Genomic DNA, 13,266 nt, shown 5'->3' with positions numbered 1-13,266 from the left:
AGTCTGTATCCTGACCAACAGGCTGGCTTCCCTTGAGTCTGTATCCTAACCAACAGGCTAGCTTCCCTTGAGTCTGTATCCTGACCAACAGGCTGGCTTCCCTTGAGTCTGTATCCTGTCCAACAGGCCAGCCTCCCTTGAGTCTGTATCCTAACTAACAGGCTAGCTTCCCTGATGGGTAGTGCTTCCTCCTCGGGAGCTGGCATCGACAGTAAAAAAAAGAGAATGACAATTTCAAGGATCATATAAAATGTTTTTTTTTATTTACTAAAAGTAAGACACCACAGCTGATAGAAACTGTACAAACTTTTAATAAGAATAAGTAACGACACATGGGAATTTGTGAATATGTTGTCCCGTCTCAACTGTAACTACGGTATGCATACTGAAAACTGAAAACCATATATTTTCAACACTTGTATTATACATGTTACAGTGTAAGTATTCGTGAGATGTCTTTGTGAGAATGCCCTGCATTCTTCTGGCAAACGCTGATCAGACTTGGTAACCATGGTAACTTCACTGGCTGCCTCCTTACTGTCTACGTCACATGTCCAGCATCTGTGAATACAAAGATGCAGAACTCTTAGTCTCTTACAACTGAATCTTGCTTTGTAACAGTATATAGAGGTGTTTAATTATGTACAAGGAAATAACTTCATCAATACAAATTACTGCACAACAATTACCATATTTTCTTGAGTATAGTGCGCACCCAAGTATAATGCTGAAATTAATTAAAACAATATTAAAAGGAATTTTGAATAAACTTAATGAAATAAGTTACAAACATAAGACCAGATATACAATGAACACTTTTTATAACAAGACAGTGTAATTACAAGATTACATTGTGTACTCCTGTACGGATTTGTTGACATGGTATTTTTGGTGTTATGTGCTCACGGTAATGTCTTTGTGTTGAGGGAAAAAAATAATCAAAACTCATTATGGCGTGTATAATGTGCACCCCCTGCTACACAGCTGTGGGGGCGGTCGGGTAGCCTAGTGGTTAAAGTGTTCTCTTGTCACGCCGAAGACCCGGGTTCGAATCCCAACATGGGTACAATGTTTGAAACCCATTTCTGGTGTCCCCCGCCGTGATATTGCTGGAATATTGCAAAAAGCAATGTTAAGCCATTCTCACTCACTTACTCACTCTACACAGCTGTGTCTCTTGGGGAAAAAGTGTGCACTATACTCAAGAAAATACGCTACAAAGGCAGTACACAATAGACAGGAAGTACAATATTCAATGGCTATATGTAATATGACGAGGATCAAGAAGCAGCTCTGAAACGTCATGACAAAGAATAAAAAGTGTCATGAAATCAAGTTGAAACTGGAACCATGTTTTCATATTTTACCTGGAAATAGATGGATTAATTATATTACTTTTTAATAATAACAATAAGTGCATTTATAATGCACCAGATTCCATTCACCAAGTGGATGCTCAAAGCGCTACACTATTATTACCCCGGTCAATAGATCAGTGAGCACTTGATTTTCATTATCATCTGAGTATGGGGAGTATACAACCCATGCTGCCTGTGAGGCGCTAGAGGGTTAACAGCCACATTTCCATCTCATCCTACCGGGTACCCACTCACTGCTGGGCGAACAGAGGCACATTTCGAACAAAGTCACTTGATTAGGAGACACCAGTGTGGGGCAGGACCGAAGCCCTAGAAACTCTCAGGAGTCAAGCTGCTGAACGTGGTCACCCATCCAACTACTCTCTGAGACCAACGTTGCTCAACTTCACCTGATTTGTGACCTGTGCGCTGTGCACAGGACCACAGGACCAGGTGCCACAATCATCGCCTCCCCTTTGAGGTTGGATGATGGAACTGTATCCCAGCCAGAGAGGAGATACAGATCATGTCTCCTCGATGAATATGATGTTGTCTCACATTGTACCCATTTCAATAACCACAGGTTATTGTACATCTCAAGTCAGAACCAGTATTTATATACTTATATAGTTAGTAACGTCTTTAACAGTAGAAAAGCAAATATCGCCGTGGGCGCTTATTACGTCGAATACGGTACTACCTACATACATGTATATGCATGTTGCGCCATGTTCAAGTATTCTATTCAGTCATGTACTTCCTACGTTGCCATGAAATGCAATAAAGTTATGTTCTGCTCTCATATCTAAAATAAAGCATACATCAGCATATCAATGACTTGAAGCCTGGCCAGAATATCTGATTTGGAAGAATAACAGCTACACACATGACTTGACTTGTACATCAAGCTTACACAAGTCAGTATGACCTCGGCACACCTCAGCCTTGTGCATCCTTCCAGCTAGCCCACCACTCCCATACACACCTGCTGTCGGCCCGAAGAGACGGAATACTGCCATGTCGGAGGAGAAGAAGCCTGTACGTGTCTATATGGATGGATGGTGAGATCATGCTTTTGACGTTCCTCTTAATAAATAAGTCATTGTGGGCAGGATAATTCTTAACAGAGTTAGTTAAGTATTAGAATTGTTTGCAAAATATACTTCACAAAAGTTGTAAACGTATTATGTATCTAACGAAACATACTGTCATAACCTTTTGTGATCCATATGAGACCGCCTCCGTGGTCTAGTGGTAGAGCGTCTGCCCGGAAAGCGGAAGGTCCGGGGTTCGATCCCCGGCCGCGTCATACCAAGATAGTACATGTTGTTACCCTGTCTGGCGCTCGGCATTAAGGGGTTAAAGCAAGGACTGGTCGGCTCGGAGTCAGTATACTGTGTCTGAGTGGAGTATTCATGTTAAACTGCGGCATGGTATCTCAGTGGGCTAGCACTATAAATCGGCATCAGTCCGGTCTAGTACAGGCAGCCACACACACACACACACACACGTGTATGCACGAAGTTACAACATGGCATAGTTAATAATTCCATATAAGGAAGAGTTATGACGTGGAAAGAACAATGGTGCTTTTCTGATCGATCAGGTGCACGAAGACCCACTGGCGAATGGGTAGTTTGTCGAGCAAAACAGACTTTCTGTCAATACGAATCTTGAGTATAAAGGCAACCAAAACTGACATGATCCATTTTGATAAAAACATAGGAGTTTGGAGTCTTTAAGTTACAAACAATAACATAAAATCAAGTACACCATTGAACGTACACATAATTAAGTAGATTTTCATTTTCTCCGGAAATAGCTACACCGTTTTTTTTGCGTTAACAAAAACTATGATTGAATGTGAAAAATGATAAAATGATAAAGAAAATATCGGACTGCATGCCGCTCAACGTGAAGTGCCAAAAATCTACAATGGCCGTTTCTGGTAGTTATGTGCCAGGAAATTTGGATGATACTTTCTTAACTTGTGATGTTTTCTTTTTGAGGTTTTAAATAAACTACTGAAAGTTTTGATATTTTGTAAGCTGAGTATTTATGCATTTCACACGTATCTTAAATGATACGCACAGCCTACCCGTTAAACAGTTATTGTTTCATTTGTGGATGTCAAATGGGTACAACAGTAGCATTGAGAGCATTAAGAACCCAGCTACCTGATTGACCAATAGACGTCTCATTATAACCCATACCTGTCAGCTGGCTAACCTCAGCAGATAGTTTTATAGTACGAATGTTTTTCTGAATTAACTTACTGGTACTAGTTACTATTGAGACAATCTGATTTATCATCACTTACAAGTGAGACAATCTGATTTATCATCACTTACAAGTGAGACAATCTGATTTATCATCACTTGCAAGTGAGATAATTTGATTTATCATCATTGACTAGAGAGACAATTTGATTTATCATAAATTACCAGGAAAACAATCTGATTTATCATCACTTACTGGTGAGACAATCTGATTTACCATCACTTACAAGTGAGACAATCTGATTTATCATCACTTACAAGTGAGATAATCTGATTTATCATCACTTACAAGTGAGATAATCTGATTTATCATCATTGACTAGAGAGACAATTTGTTTTATCATAAATTACCAGGAAAACAATCTGATTTATCATCACTTACTGGTGAGACAATCTGATTTACCATCACTTACAAGTGAGACAATCTGATTTATCATCACTTACCAGCTGAGACAATTTGATTTATCATCACTTACAAGTGATAATCTGATTTATCATCACTGACTAGTGAGACAATTTCATTTATCATCACATACCATCACTTACAAGTGAGATAATCTGATTTATCATCACTTACAAGTGAGATAATATGATTTATCATCACTGACTAGTGAGACAATTTCATTTATCATCACTAACTAGTGAAACAGTCTGATTTATCATCACTTATTAGGACCCGTGAAGATTCCGGGTTGGAATAGGTCTTCAGCAACCCATACTTGCCGTAAAAGGCGACTATGCTTGTCGTAAAAGGCGACTAAGGGGATCGGGTGGTCAGGCTCGCTGACTTGGTTGATACATGTCATCGATCCCAATTGCGTGGATCGATGCTCATGATAACAATCACTGGATTGTCTGGTCCAGACTCGATTATTTACAGACCGCCGTCATATAGCTGGAATATTGCTGAGTGCGGCGTTAAACAACAAACCAACCAACCATCACTTATTAGTGAGACAATCTGATTTATCATCACTTACTAGTGAGACAATCTGATTAATACATCACTTACTAGCGATATGATCTGATTTATCATCATTTCCTAGCAAGACAATCTGATTTACCATCACATACTAGTGAGACAGTCTGTTTTATCATCACTTACTAGTGAGACAGTCTGATTTATCATCACTTACTAGTGACACAGTCTAATTTATCATCACTTACCAGCTGAGGCAGGATCTTCTCAAAGTAATCAATTGTCACTTCGTCTGAGGCATCTTTCTGAATAAAATGAAGGCTCATCAAGTTAAGTCATAATCATAAGTGAGTGAGTGAGTATGGTTTTACGCCGCTTTTAGCAATATTCCAGCAATATCACGGCGGGGAACACCAGAAATGGGCTTCACACATTGTACCCTTGTCGGGAATTGAACCCTGGTCTTCGGCGTGACGAGCGAATGCTTTAACCACTAGGCTACTCGACCGCCCCTCATAATCACATGTACTGTTTTGTACATAGAAATAGTATGACAATGAATTTGCAAAATCCAAAATGGCATAATTTTATGAAGACATTTCAAACATATACACATGAGTCGTGACTATGTATCCAACACATGATTATCCAACACATGATTATCCCCCAACCCAGTGTGTTTATCCAGTGACCAGTATCGGACAATTATGTTTCTGAATCTTTCTTGTACCAAACTTTAAAACTTCACAATGTAATAGAACAAATTGAATTTTAAATACAGTAAACTACGTTTATAACGAACACGCTTATAACAGACTGGCGGATATAATGAACTGTTTTTTTGGCCCAAGCCATTTGCTGTATATATGGTGTATATAAGTTTATAACGAACCAGATGGAAAAATATTTGACTGAATAGTGATCATTACACTGTGATACGCAGTGGAAGTCTTAAAAATAACTCAACAAAACTTAAAGTTAATGTCTGTTTAATAACTGAAATCAAAATTTACACCATATTTGAATTAACCCACGATTTCAAAAAACAATTTCTGAAATCACTACTTACCACGATTTGTCTTTATTTGACAAATGTTTTAGTCCTTATTTGACTATGAAAAACCCTTATTTGGTTTTATTCAAGTCCTTATTTGACTTTACAAATAATACACTTGTGACCTGATTTGACACTATCAGAGCAGAGACCATAAAATAGATTTAAATCTATTTTATGGTCTCTGGTCAGAGGCAGCCATCGGCGGCAACTTTGCTGCTCTCTACCAAGCATGACTATAAAGTGACAAGGCCAGGGACAGAGTTCACCTCCGCACACATTTGTGCATGCCACCTGTGCTCCACGTGCTGCTGTCCAGAACACCACACCTTAACAAGTGGTGCATTCTCGAATGTTTTTCAATGATTTGTCAGCCTTCTGTTCAGCCTGAGTATTTATTCTTCTGTATTAAAGGGAGCCAGTGTTCAGAACTCATGCAGTCCTGGTGACCAAGAGACATTTATCATGGGTCAATATATCTGAACTGTGTTGTATGGATCACAGCTGTGTTCCCTCATTACTACGCCACTCAATATAGCTCTAGGTACCACGCATGGCTCCAAATATTTACTCACATATTTAATAAACTCAGGTTTTTACACTGACACATATATATATATCACAAATGCCATACTTTCACTCATTAAAAGTCATATTTGTTGAAGTTTGACTTATGTGTCAACAAAGTTTTCCCAATTGAGAGCTTGTGAGCCTCGACAGTGACTGTATGTTCAAATAAAATATTTCATCAAAGCTAGGCTTAACAAAACTTCAAAAGTCAGCATGAGACCTATCTCATGTTACAAATTCCAAGAATAGTAGTCATCTGTCTGTCATTCCATTTCCATGAAGCATGTGCCATATATGGAAGTGTTACTACGATTTATGAATGAAACAAGCCTGGTTATCGTTGTTGACCTGCCTCACATCGAAGTGTATTAATCCCCTTGGTTGACACTAGGAAATATTAGCCAATGAAATATCGTAACATGATCACATGAAACTTGACCAAGTTCATTTTGTGTTCTCTACTTGTCCACTTGCATGCAAGAATACTACATTACTCGCCCGACGTCTAAACCTTACTTGCCACTGTCGTCAGGCTATGGTATTTTTGAACCCCTGCACTTGTTTGATGGTCATACACAGTTTCACAAAGAAAAATTGTACACTAAAAGAATTACGCTTCAGAAATGAACCCAACCTTCACTTAAACCTAAGTCCATCTTGTTTCCTTGAACATGCAAAAACAGTTAATAAAATCCTGAATAGCACAAAAGGCATCAGTTCAGAGCATGAAGTGTACGCAAAGTTTCATAAAGAAATATGGAACAATTTATGAGTTAGGTTCAAATGAGTGATTGAGTTGGGTTTAACGCTGCTTTTAACATTATTCCATTTACATGTATATCACGGCATGTCAGCTTAATGTGGGAGGAAAGCCCGAAGTGATCAGGTTCTCGGCTGTTTACCACTTGACTTCGGTAAAACCTACGAGCACGGGTATGGCGCTGACAAACCTAGAATTATAATCGGGGCGAACCAGGATTCGAACCCACAATCATAGGTTTCTTGCACGCCCAAGGGACGCAACTCTGCACAGCGAATCGCGGCACCTTAGACGATAGGGCCACCTGTGCCCCCTAGGTTCAAATGGGTGTAGGGTTCTTAATTAGGGTAGGTAATTCTACAACTTTGTGAAAAGCAAAAGGATCCAGTTCAGTGCATGCCTGATGTGTATACATGTTTCATGCAGAACAGGAACAGTCAATGGGTTAATGAGTTATGCTCTGGAAATGAAATGTGATGGATGGACAGAGCCTGTTTATCTATTATCCGCAAAACACTGTTTCAGCAGGGGATAATAAGCATGACAAGCCATGCTATTGATACTAATGACAAGCGATCAATTATAAATAAAAGTTATGCATCAACCAGAAAAAAAATGATTGGCATGTTTGAATAACTAGCCACGATTATGATAGTAGTGATTGTGTGTTCTCCGTGGCTCAAGTTTCCATGGGAAACCACTACTGACCTTGGCCTGACTTGCTGCCCTTGAGGCTGCTTCTGAAGAAAGAGAGAGAGTTTTAACTATTATCAGGGTAACGCTATTTTTCAGGGCAATATTATTTGCAGAAGCCTGAAGTCTTCCATTGACTGCCCGACGAAGGAGGGCAGTTGAAAAGACGGGGGTTTCTGCAAATGATGATGCCCTGAAAAATAGCGTTACTGTTATTACAGCAAAAATGGATGGAATTTGTTATCAAATAAAAAGGAACAACAATATTGGTTTTGAAACATTTATTGCAATCAACACGAATGTCACTGACCCACTTTAACAAATAAGGAAGCGGCATAGAACAAACCAGATGACGTCACTAAGGAATGTGACGTCACCTATCCCTATACTATGACGTCACCTAACAACGGGCGTGATAATGGCACGCTATCAAGCAATATGAGGGCATTATCAAGTTACAGTGGCCCGCTCCTTTCTGATAACATGCGGGCGGTTTAATGATAATTCTATCTATTTTAGCATCAATAATATATTCAAACAAACAGATATAAATGTATGTTATTGAAGGACCATTTTTGCTGAAAAAATCATTTTGTGGCTGGTACTGCCAGATTGATTTACCATATTTTCTTGAGTATAGTGCACACTTTTTTTCGAAAAAACACAGCTGTGTAGAAGGGGGTGCGCATTATACATGAATTATGAGTTTGGATGTTTTTTTCCCCCATGGAAAGACATTACCGTGAGCACGAAACACTGGAAATACCATGTCAACAAATCCATACTGAAGTACACAAAATAATTATGTAATTACACTGTCTGTCTATAAAAGTGTTCTTTGTATTTCTGGACTTATGTTTGTAACTTACTTTATTAATTTTATTCAAAATTCCTTATAATATTGTTTTTATTAATTTCGGCGAAATCGTGTGTGAAGCGATCGGAAGATCGCACAACTCACCATTATTAACAGCAACCACGGTCAGAATACCGCTATTGACGCCTTGAAACGAACTTTAGTTGACAGAGAATGGATACATATATCATAAATGACATACTTTGACTCGTTAAAAGTCATATTTGTGTTTGTTTGACGATTCTATGTCAACATGAAATTCTCGCGCTCACGTGATCCCGTGCGCGTGAGCCTTGACGGTGACTGGTCAGACATGTTCCATGTAAAAAAAAATTCCCGGGAATAGCGATCAGCTGCTTCGCTTAGGGTTATTATTATTTTAAATATGTTTAGTAAAGGCTGCATATAATTAAGAAAATAATGGAATATATTATTCCTGATAAATAAAATAGTTTCAGATACAATTGTTGCCGATCCTTGCATTAAAAATCCTATAAAGTTATATCATTGGGTGTGTCTTGACCGAATCACCGGTCGATTCCAAGAAAACTTGTGTACAGCTGATTGCTGTTTCCGGCTTAGTTTACGAGAAAATACACAAGGTAATCTTAATCCCTAGATATAAAACAATGCCTAGCAGAACAATCAATACTATTTAAACGGTAAATAAACATGTCTGGTGATTTTTTATCTCAAATTTCGTATCATAAAGCTAAAACATGAAAAACTAGCCCTCAAATGTTAAAAGTTATTGAAGACTACCATCCCTGGATTTTTTTTATTGTCAACTAGTCTCAGGCTATCTAACCTAGTATTACTGACCGACAGGATAAAGTCAGTAATTAAATTTAATATGATTTACCTGCCACAAAAACTCGCAGAACTTCCCCAACCAGCACAAGGGCATCCGAGTTCACTGAAGGAAAACAATTGGAACAAATTGACCGAGTATGTTGAGGAAGCGTGACAATTACTGTCCATATGAAAACTGATACATGGAGAAAGCAAGAGAAGAAAAAAACTTAGTGAATTCTCACTGCATTCCATTTCCTGAAACTAGTCATACGAAATCATCTTTTTGCTACAAGTTTTTATCTCCTGTATATCCTAGCACTAACTGAGACTGCTTTTTTCATGTCGAGGCTGGAACTTGAATTATAATACCGTATTCGACATGATAAGCGCCAAGGGCGCTCTCAAAATAAGAAATATGGGGCTCTTCTTAGGATATTATTTTGGTGAAAAACAACAGAGTTTGTCGTTTGTCAAGTTGTCATTTCATTGCAAAATTATTATTGGCAGTACTGGTAAGCAAGTTATGTTCAATTTGTGTCCTTTGTCTTTAAAGAAAGCCAGCCTAAAACACAGGGAAAATAATTCAAATAATACTTTGTTTGTAGAGGATGAAAATAATAACTGTTAGAGGCAACAAATTTGAAAGCAAGACTGATCAGACAAATGGAACCAGTCCCACATCAGTCCTTTTTTTATTTCCTGGTTTACTGACCGCCTCCGTGGTCAGGTGGTAGAGAGCCTGCTCGGAGAGAGGATTCCCCGTGGATTCGATCCCCAGCCACGTCATACCAAAAGACATTAAAAGATAGTCCTTGTTCTTACTGTGTCCGGCGCTCGGCATTTAGAGGTTAAAACACGGCATGGTTGGCTCGGAGTCAGTATACTGTGTCTGAGTGGGGTTTTCATGTTAAACTGCTGTATGGTTTCTCAGGTGGCTAGCACTATAAATCGCATCAGCCACACACACATACATGCATGCACGTCGCTACATAAGTGCAGTAATCTTGGACATGATGTTAAACCCCATTTCACCATCACATCTTGCTTTACAGATGTTTGGGTGAAAACATTTGATGAGGATTTTTTCATCAAAAATGTTTATCAAGGGAGTCATGAATTTTATGCATATTTTTTGGTTGGTAGCTTTGTAATCCATTGAGGTATTGCTGTGAATTCATTAGATAAAGACTATAAATACAGTAAACAAGAGTAATGGAATGCCGTGACACATCACTCCCTGCATGTCATGTGCTTACAGATCACATTCCCCAGACAAGTGTACATCATGACGCCCAGGTTATTTGTTTGTCTCGTTTCTAAACTTCTTTGTTTTGAGTGATCTGTCAGTTCCCTCCACAGAAGCCTACATAAACTTTCTGGCCCTTCCTTCACCATCAACAATGACCCTATACGCTGTAGGTACGTTGATGGAGTCCATATCTAAACCTACCTTTTGTCTTCTCATCTTTGAAATTCTTTTGGAGGATAGTCTGCACCGTTTTCTAAACATAAAATGATGTCAATATAAACATGACACCAGCAGGCTTGATATCTTGTGCAAATTTCCAGACTTGCTATGATGATGATGATAATAATAATAATAATAGTAATTACAATAAACTATTTGTTTGGCTACTCTTTTCTGAGGGTCCTTAAGGTTAACTGCAATAGTAGTGAGTATTTGAATCAAAGGAGTTTCTGGAACACCAATAATCTTTAATTTTATTCTTAACATTATTGGAATGACAAGGCCACAGAGACTTGTGGGAAAGACTTCCGCCCATTTCCCCCTTTCAAAAGATGTATGTGTATGTATTGCCGCTGAAACCTTTTAGTTATATATGTTTTGCGGGGGATACAGGGGGAAGTCTTAGCCAGATTTAGATCCCTTGATTCTAAAGAAGAGCTTGTGGTAATCAGGGGCATGAAATGATTGTAATGAATGAAATGTAATATTAGCTTCAATCACGGACCTATCAATAGCACAGCGATATATTGGGGTCTTATAAATAGGGTATAGCACACTGATGACTAGCTGTCTACTTAGCCCTGCGAGTAACCAGCTGGTAACATTGCCATTCATCATGTTGATCAAATATAGATCGAATTGTTGACGCGCACCTGCTTGAAAGCCGCGCCGTTACCCGCCATTTTTCTGTAAACAGAAAATCAATGTATCAGTAAATCTTGAATTTTGTTTCGCATTCAAATATGCAACGCTCGCGTCAATATATAACTTTGATGGAACATATTTATTAAAGCCTAACAGACAGGAATGAATTTATTTCTGCAATAATACATATTTGTACGTGATTCGAAATAGCCAGTCAAGATATGTTTCACACTCTGTAACAGCGCATGCTACATCTAACATTTCTTAGTGGAACACTGTTGCTGTTTGGAGTTTATGATTTATGACAAACTCCATACAGCGGGCGATGTCGTGCGAATAGCCTAACAGTGCCGTCAGGTGGCGCTCGTCCATCTCACCAAAGCATCCACCGCCAAGTACGGATTTACTCTCAATAACGAACATGTCTTCATGCGCCACAACCAATGTGGATGTGTGAATAAAATAGAAACATTGATGTTATACATAATGTCACATATAATGTATTATGTTTATTTTCAGATCATTTATATGTTACATATAATGTATTATGTATGTTTTGTGTTTTTATACTAAATTATACATAATATATTGCGCGCAATGGGTTGTTTTCCGGTTGTGGTAAGGACCGCTTTACCAACATATCCTACTAGATCCAGAATTCACTTTTTGTAAAGAGAAAATTGTGCGAGATTTTCTTGTGCGTGGGACTGAAACATGCCACCAGCTGAGAAATTGAGTTGGTTGGTTGGTTTGTTGTTTAACGCCGCACTCAGAAATATTCAAGCTATATGGCGGCGGTCTGTAAATAATCAAGTCCGGGCCAGACAATCCAGTGATTAATATCATGAGCATCAATTCACGCAATTGGAATTGATGACATGCATCAACCAAGTCAGCGAGCCTGACCACCCGATCCCGTTAGTCGCCTTTTACGGCAAGCATGGATTGCTGAAGACCTATTCTACCCCGGAATCTTCACGGGTCTGTAGCAACCTAACATTTGATCCCTTGTGGGGTAAAACATAATATTCAATAAGTAAGACAGTTGGTATCTGACAAAGTAAAGTCAAAGAAAGTTGCATGTCCTGATTGTCCTCTACGACAAAGTACAATCAAAGAAAGTAGCAACTCTCAACAAAAAGGGGCATAACTCCGCAAAACATATTTATTCTACATTGTAACTCTGATGCAGTGCCAAATATTTGCATCTTCCCGAGGCAAGGGAGTTAACTGACTATAAAAGTCTATAGGAGAGTGTAACGAAGGTGTCACGCGCTGGGAAGGAGCTTGTAGGAGAGTCTTAGAAGGGACATAACTCGTAATAGCCACTGGTGGCGCTACAGTCGAGCCCAGGAATTCCAGTCTAGTTCGGCAAGGGTGGAAACTGGACTTTCAAAGTCAGTTAACTCTCTTGCCTCGGGAAGATGAACATTTGACGAGAAGTACCACTTCAGAAGCTTGATTCACGCGTCACACAAACCTTTCCTCACAAACTTTCAAATAAAACCTTTGAAAAGTCACATTTTCCCAACAACCCTACAATATTATACACTGCACAATAGATCATAAAGGACGAAATAGATACATGTCTGACTGATATTTCAGTCAAGGTTTTCAGAATGTCACCACGTCCCAAACATATGTAAAACCACTTTTGTTGTCAGTAAAATATCTGTGAAGGTGTTAATCTTTTTATATGGTTAGAGTCATGATCTCCCGAAGGGATATATTTAGTGTCGTGTCATATGACTACCAAACTATACACACGAGAACATCCGGGGTAGAATAGGTCTTCAGCAACCCATACTTGTCATAAAATGCGACTATGCTAGTCGTAAGAGGAAACTTATACGGGATCGGCTGGTCAGG

At 38.9% G+C, this 13,266-nt stretch overlaps 1 protein-coding gene across 1 annotated transcript; it reads right to left on the bottom strand.

Moving 5' to 3' along the window:
* Window positions 1-307: 307 nt before the first annotated feature.
* On the bottom strand, window positions 308-11,441 carry LOC139469166 (centromere protein X-like). Its single transcript, XM_071251301.1, has 6 exons — window positions 11,406-11,441; window positions 10,735-10,786; window positions 9,352-9,405; window positions 7,649-7,680; window positions 4,805-4,861; window positions 308-561 (listed from the first exon to the last, which is right to left on the bottom strand). Exons 1-6 carry the CDS (start codon window positions 11,433-11,435, stop codon window positions 547-549), a joined length of 240 nt encoding a protein of 79 aa, XP_071107402.1. The 5' UTR covers window positions 11,436-11,441; the 3' UTR covers window positions 308-546.
* Between the last annotated feature and the right edge of the window lie 1,825 nt (window positions 11,442-13,266).

Source organism: Haliotis cracherodii, unplaced genomic scaffold (genome assembly GCF_022045235.1).
Source record: "Haliotis cracherodii isolate W230 unplaced genomic scaffold, xgHalCrac1.p SCAF_2, whole genome shotgun sequence".
Classification (NCBI taxonomy): domain Eukaryota; kingdom Metazoa; phylum Mollusca; class Gastropoda; order Lepetellida; family Haliotidae; genus Haliotis; species Haliotis cracherodii.
This window is presented reverse-complemented; position numbering and strand designations above follow the sequence as displayed.

Coding starts and splice junctions, on each gene's coding strand:
- LOC139469166 (XM_071251301.1), bottom strand. CDS start 11,435: ATGGCGGGTAACGGCGCGGCTTTCAAGCAG. Junction 9,406..10,734: donor CAAAGATGAGAAGACAAAAG/GTAGGTTTAGAT, acceptor GTTTTCCTTCAG/TGAACTCGGATGCCCTTGTG. Junction 7,681..9,351: donor TCTGCGAGTTTTTGTGGCAG/GTAAATCATATT, acceptor CTCTTTCTTCAG/AAGCAGCCTCAAGGGCAGCA.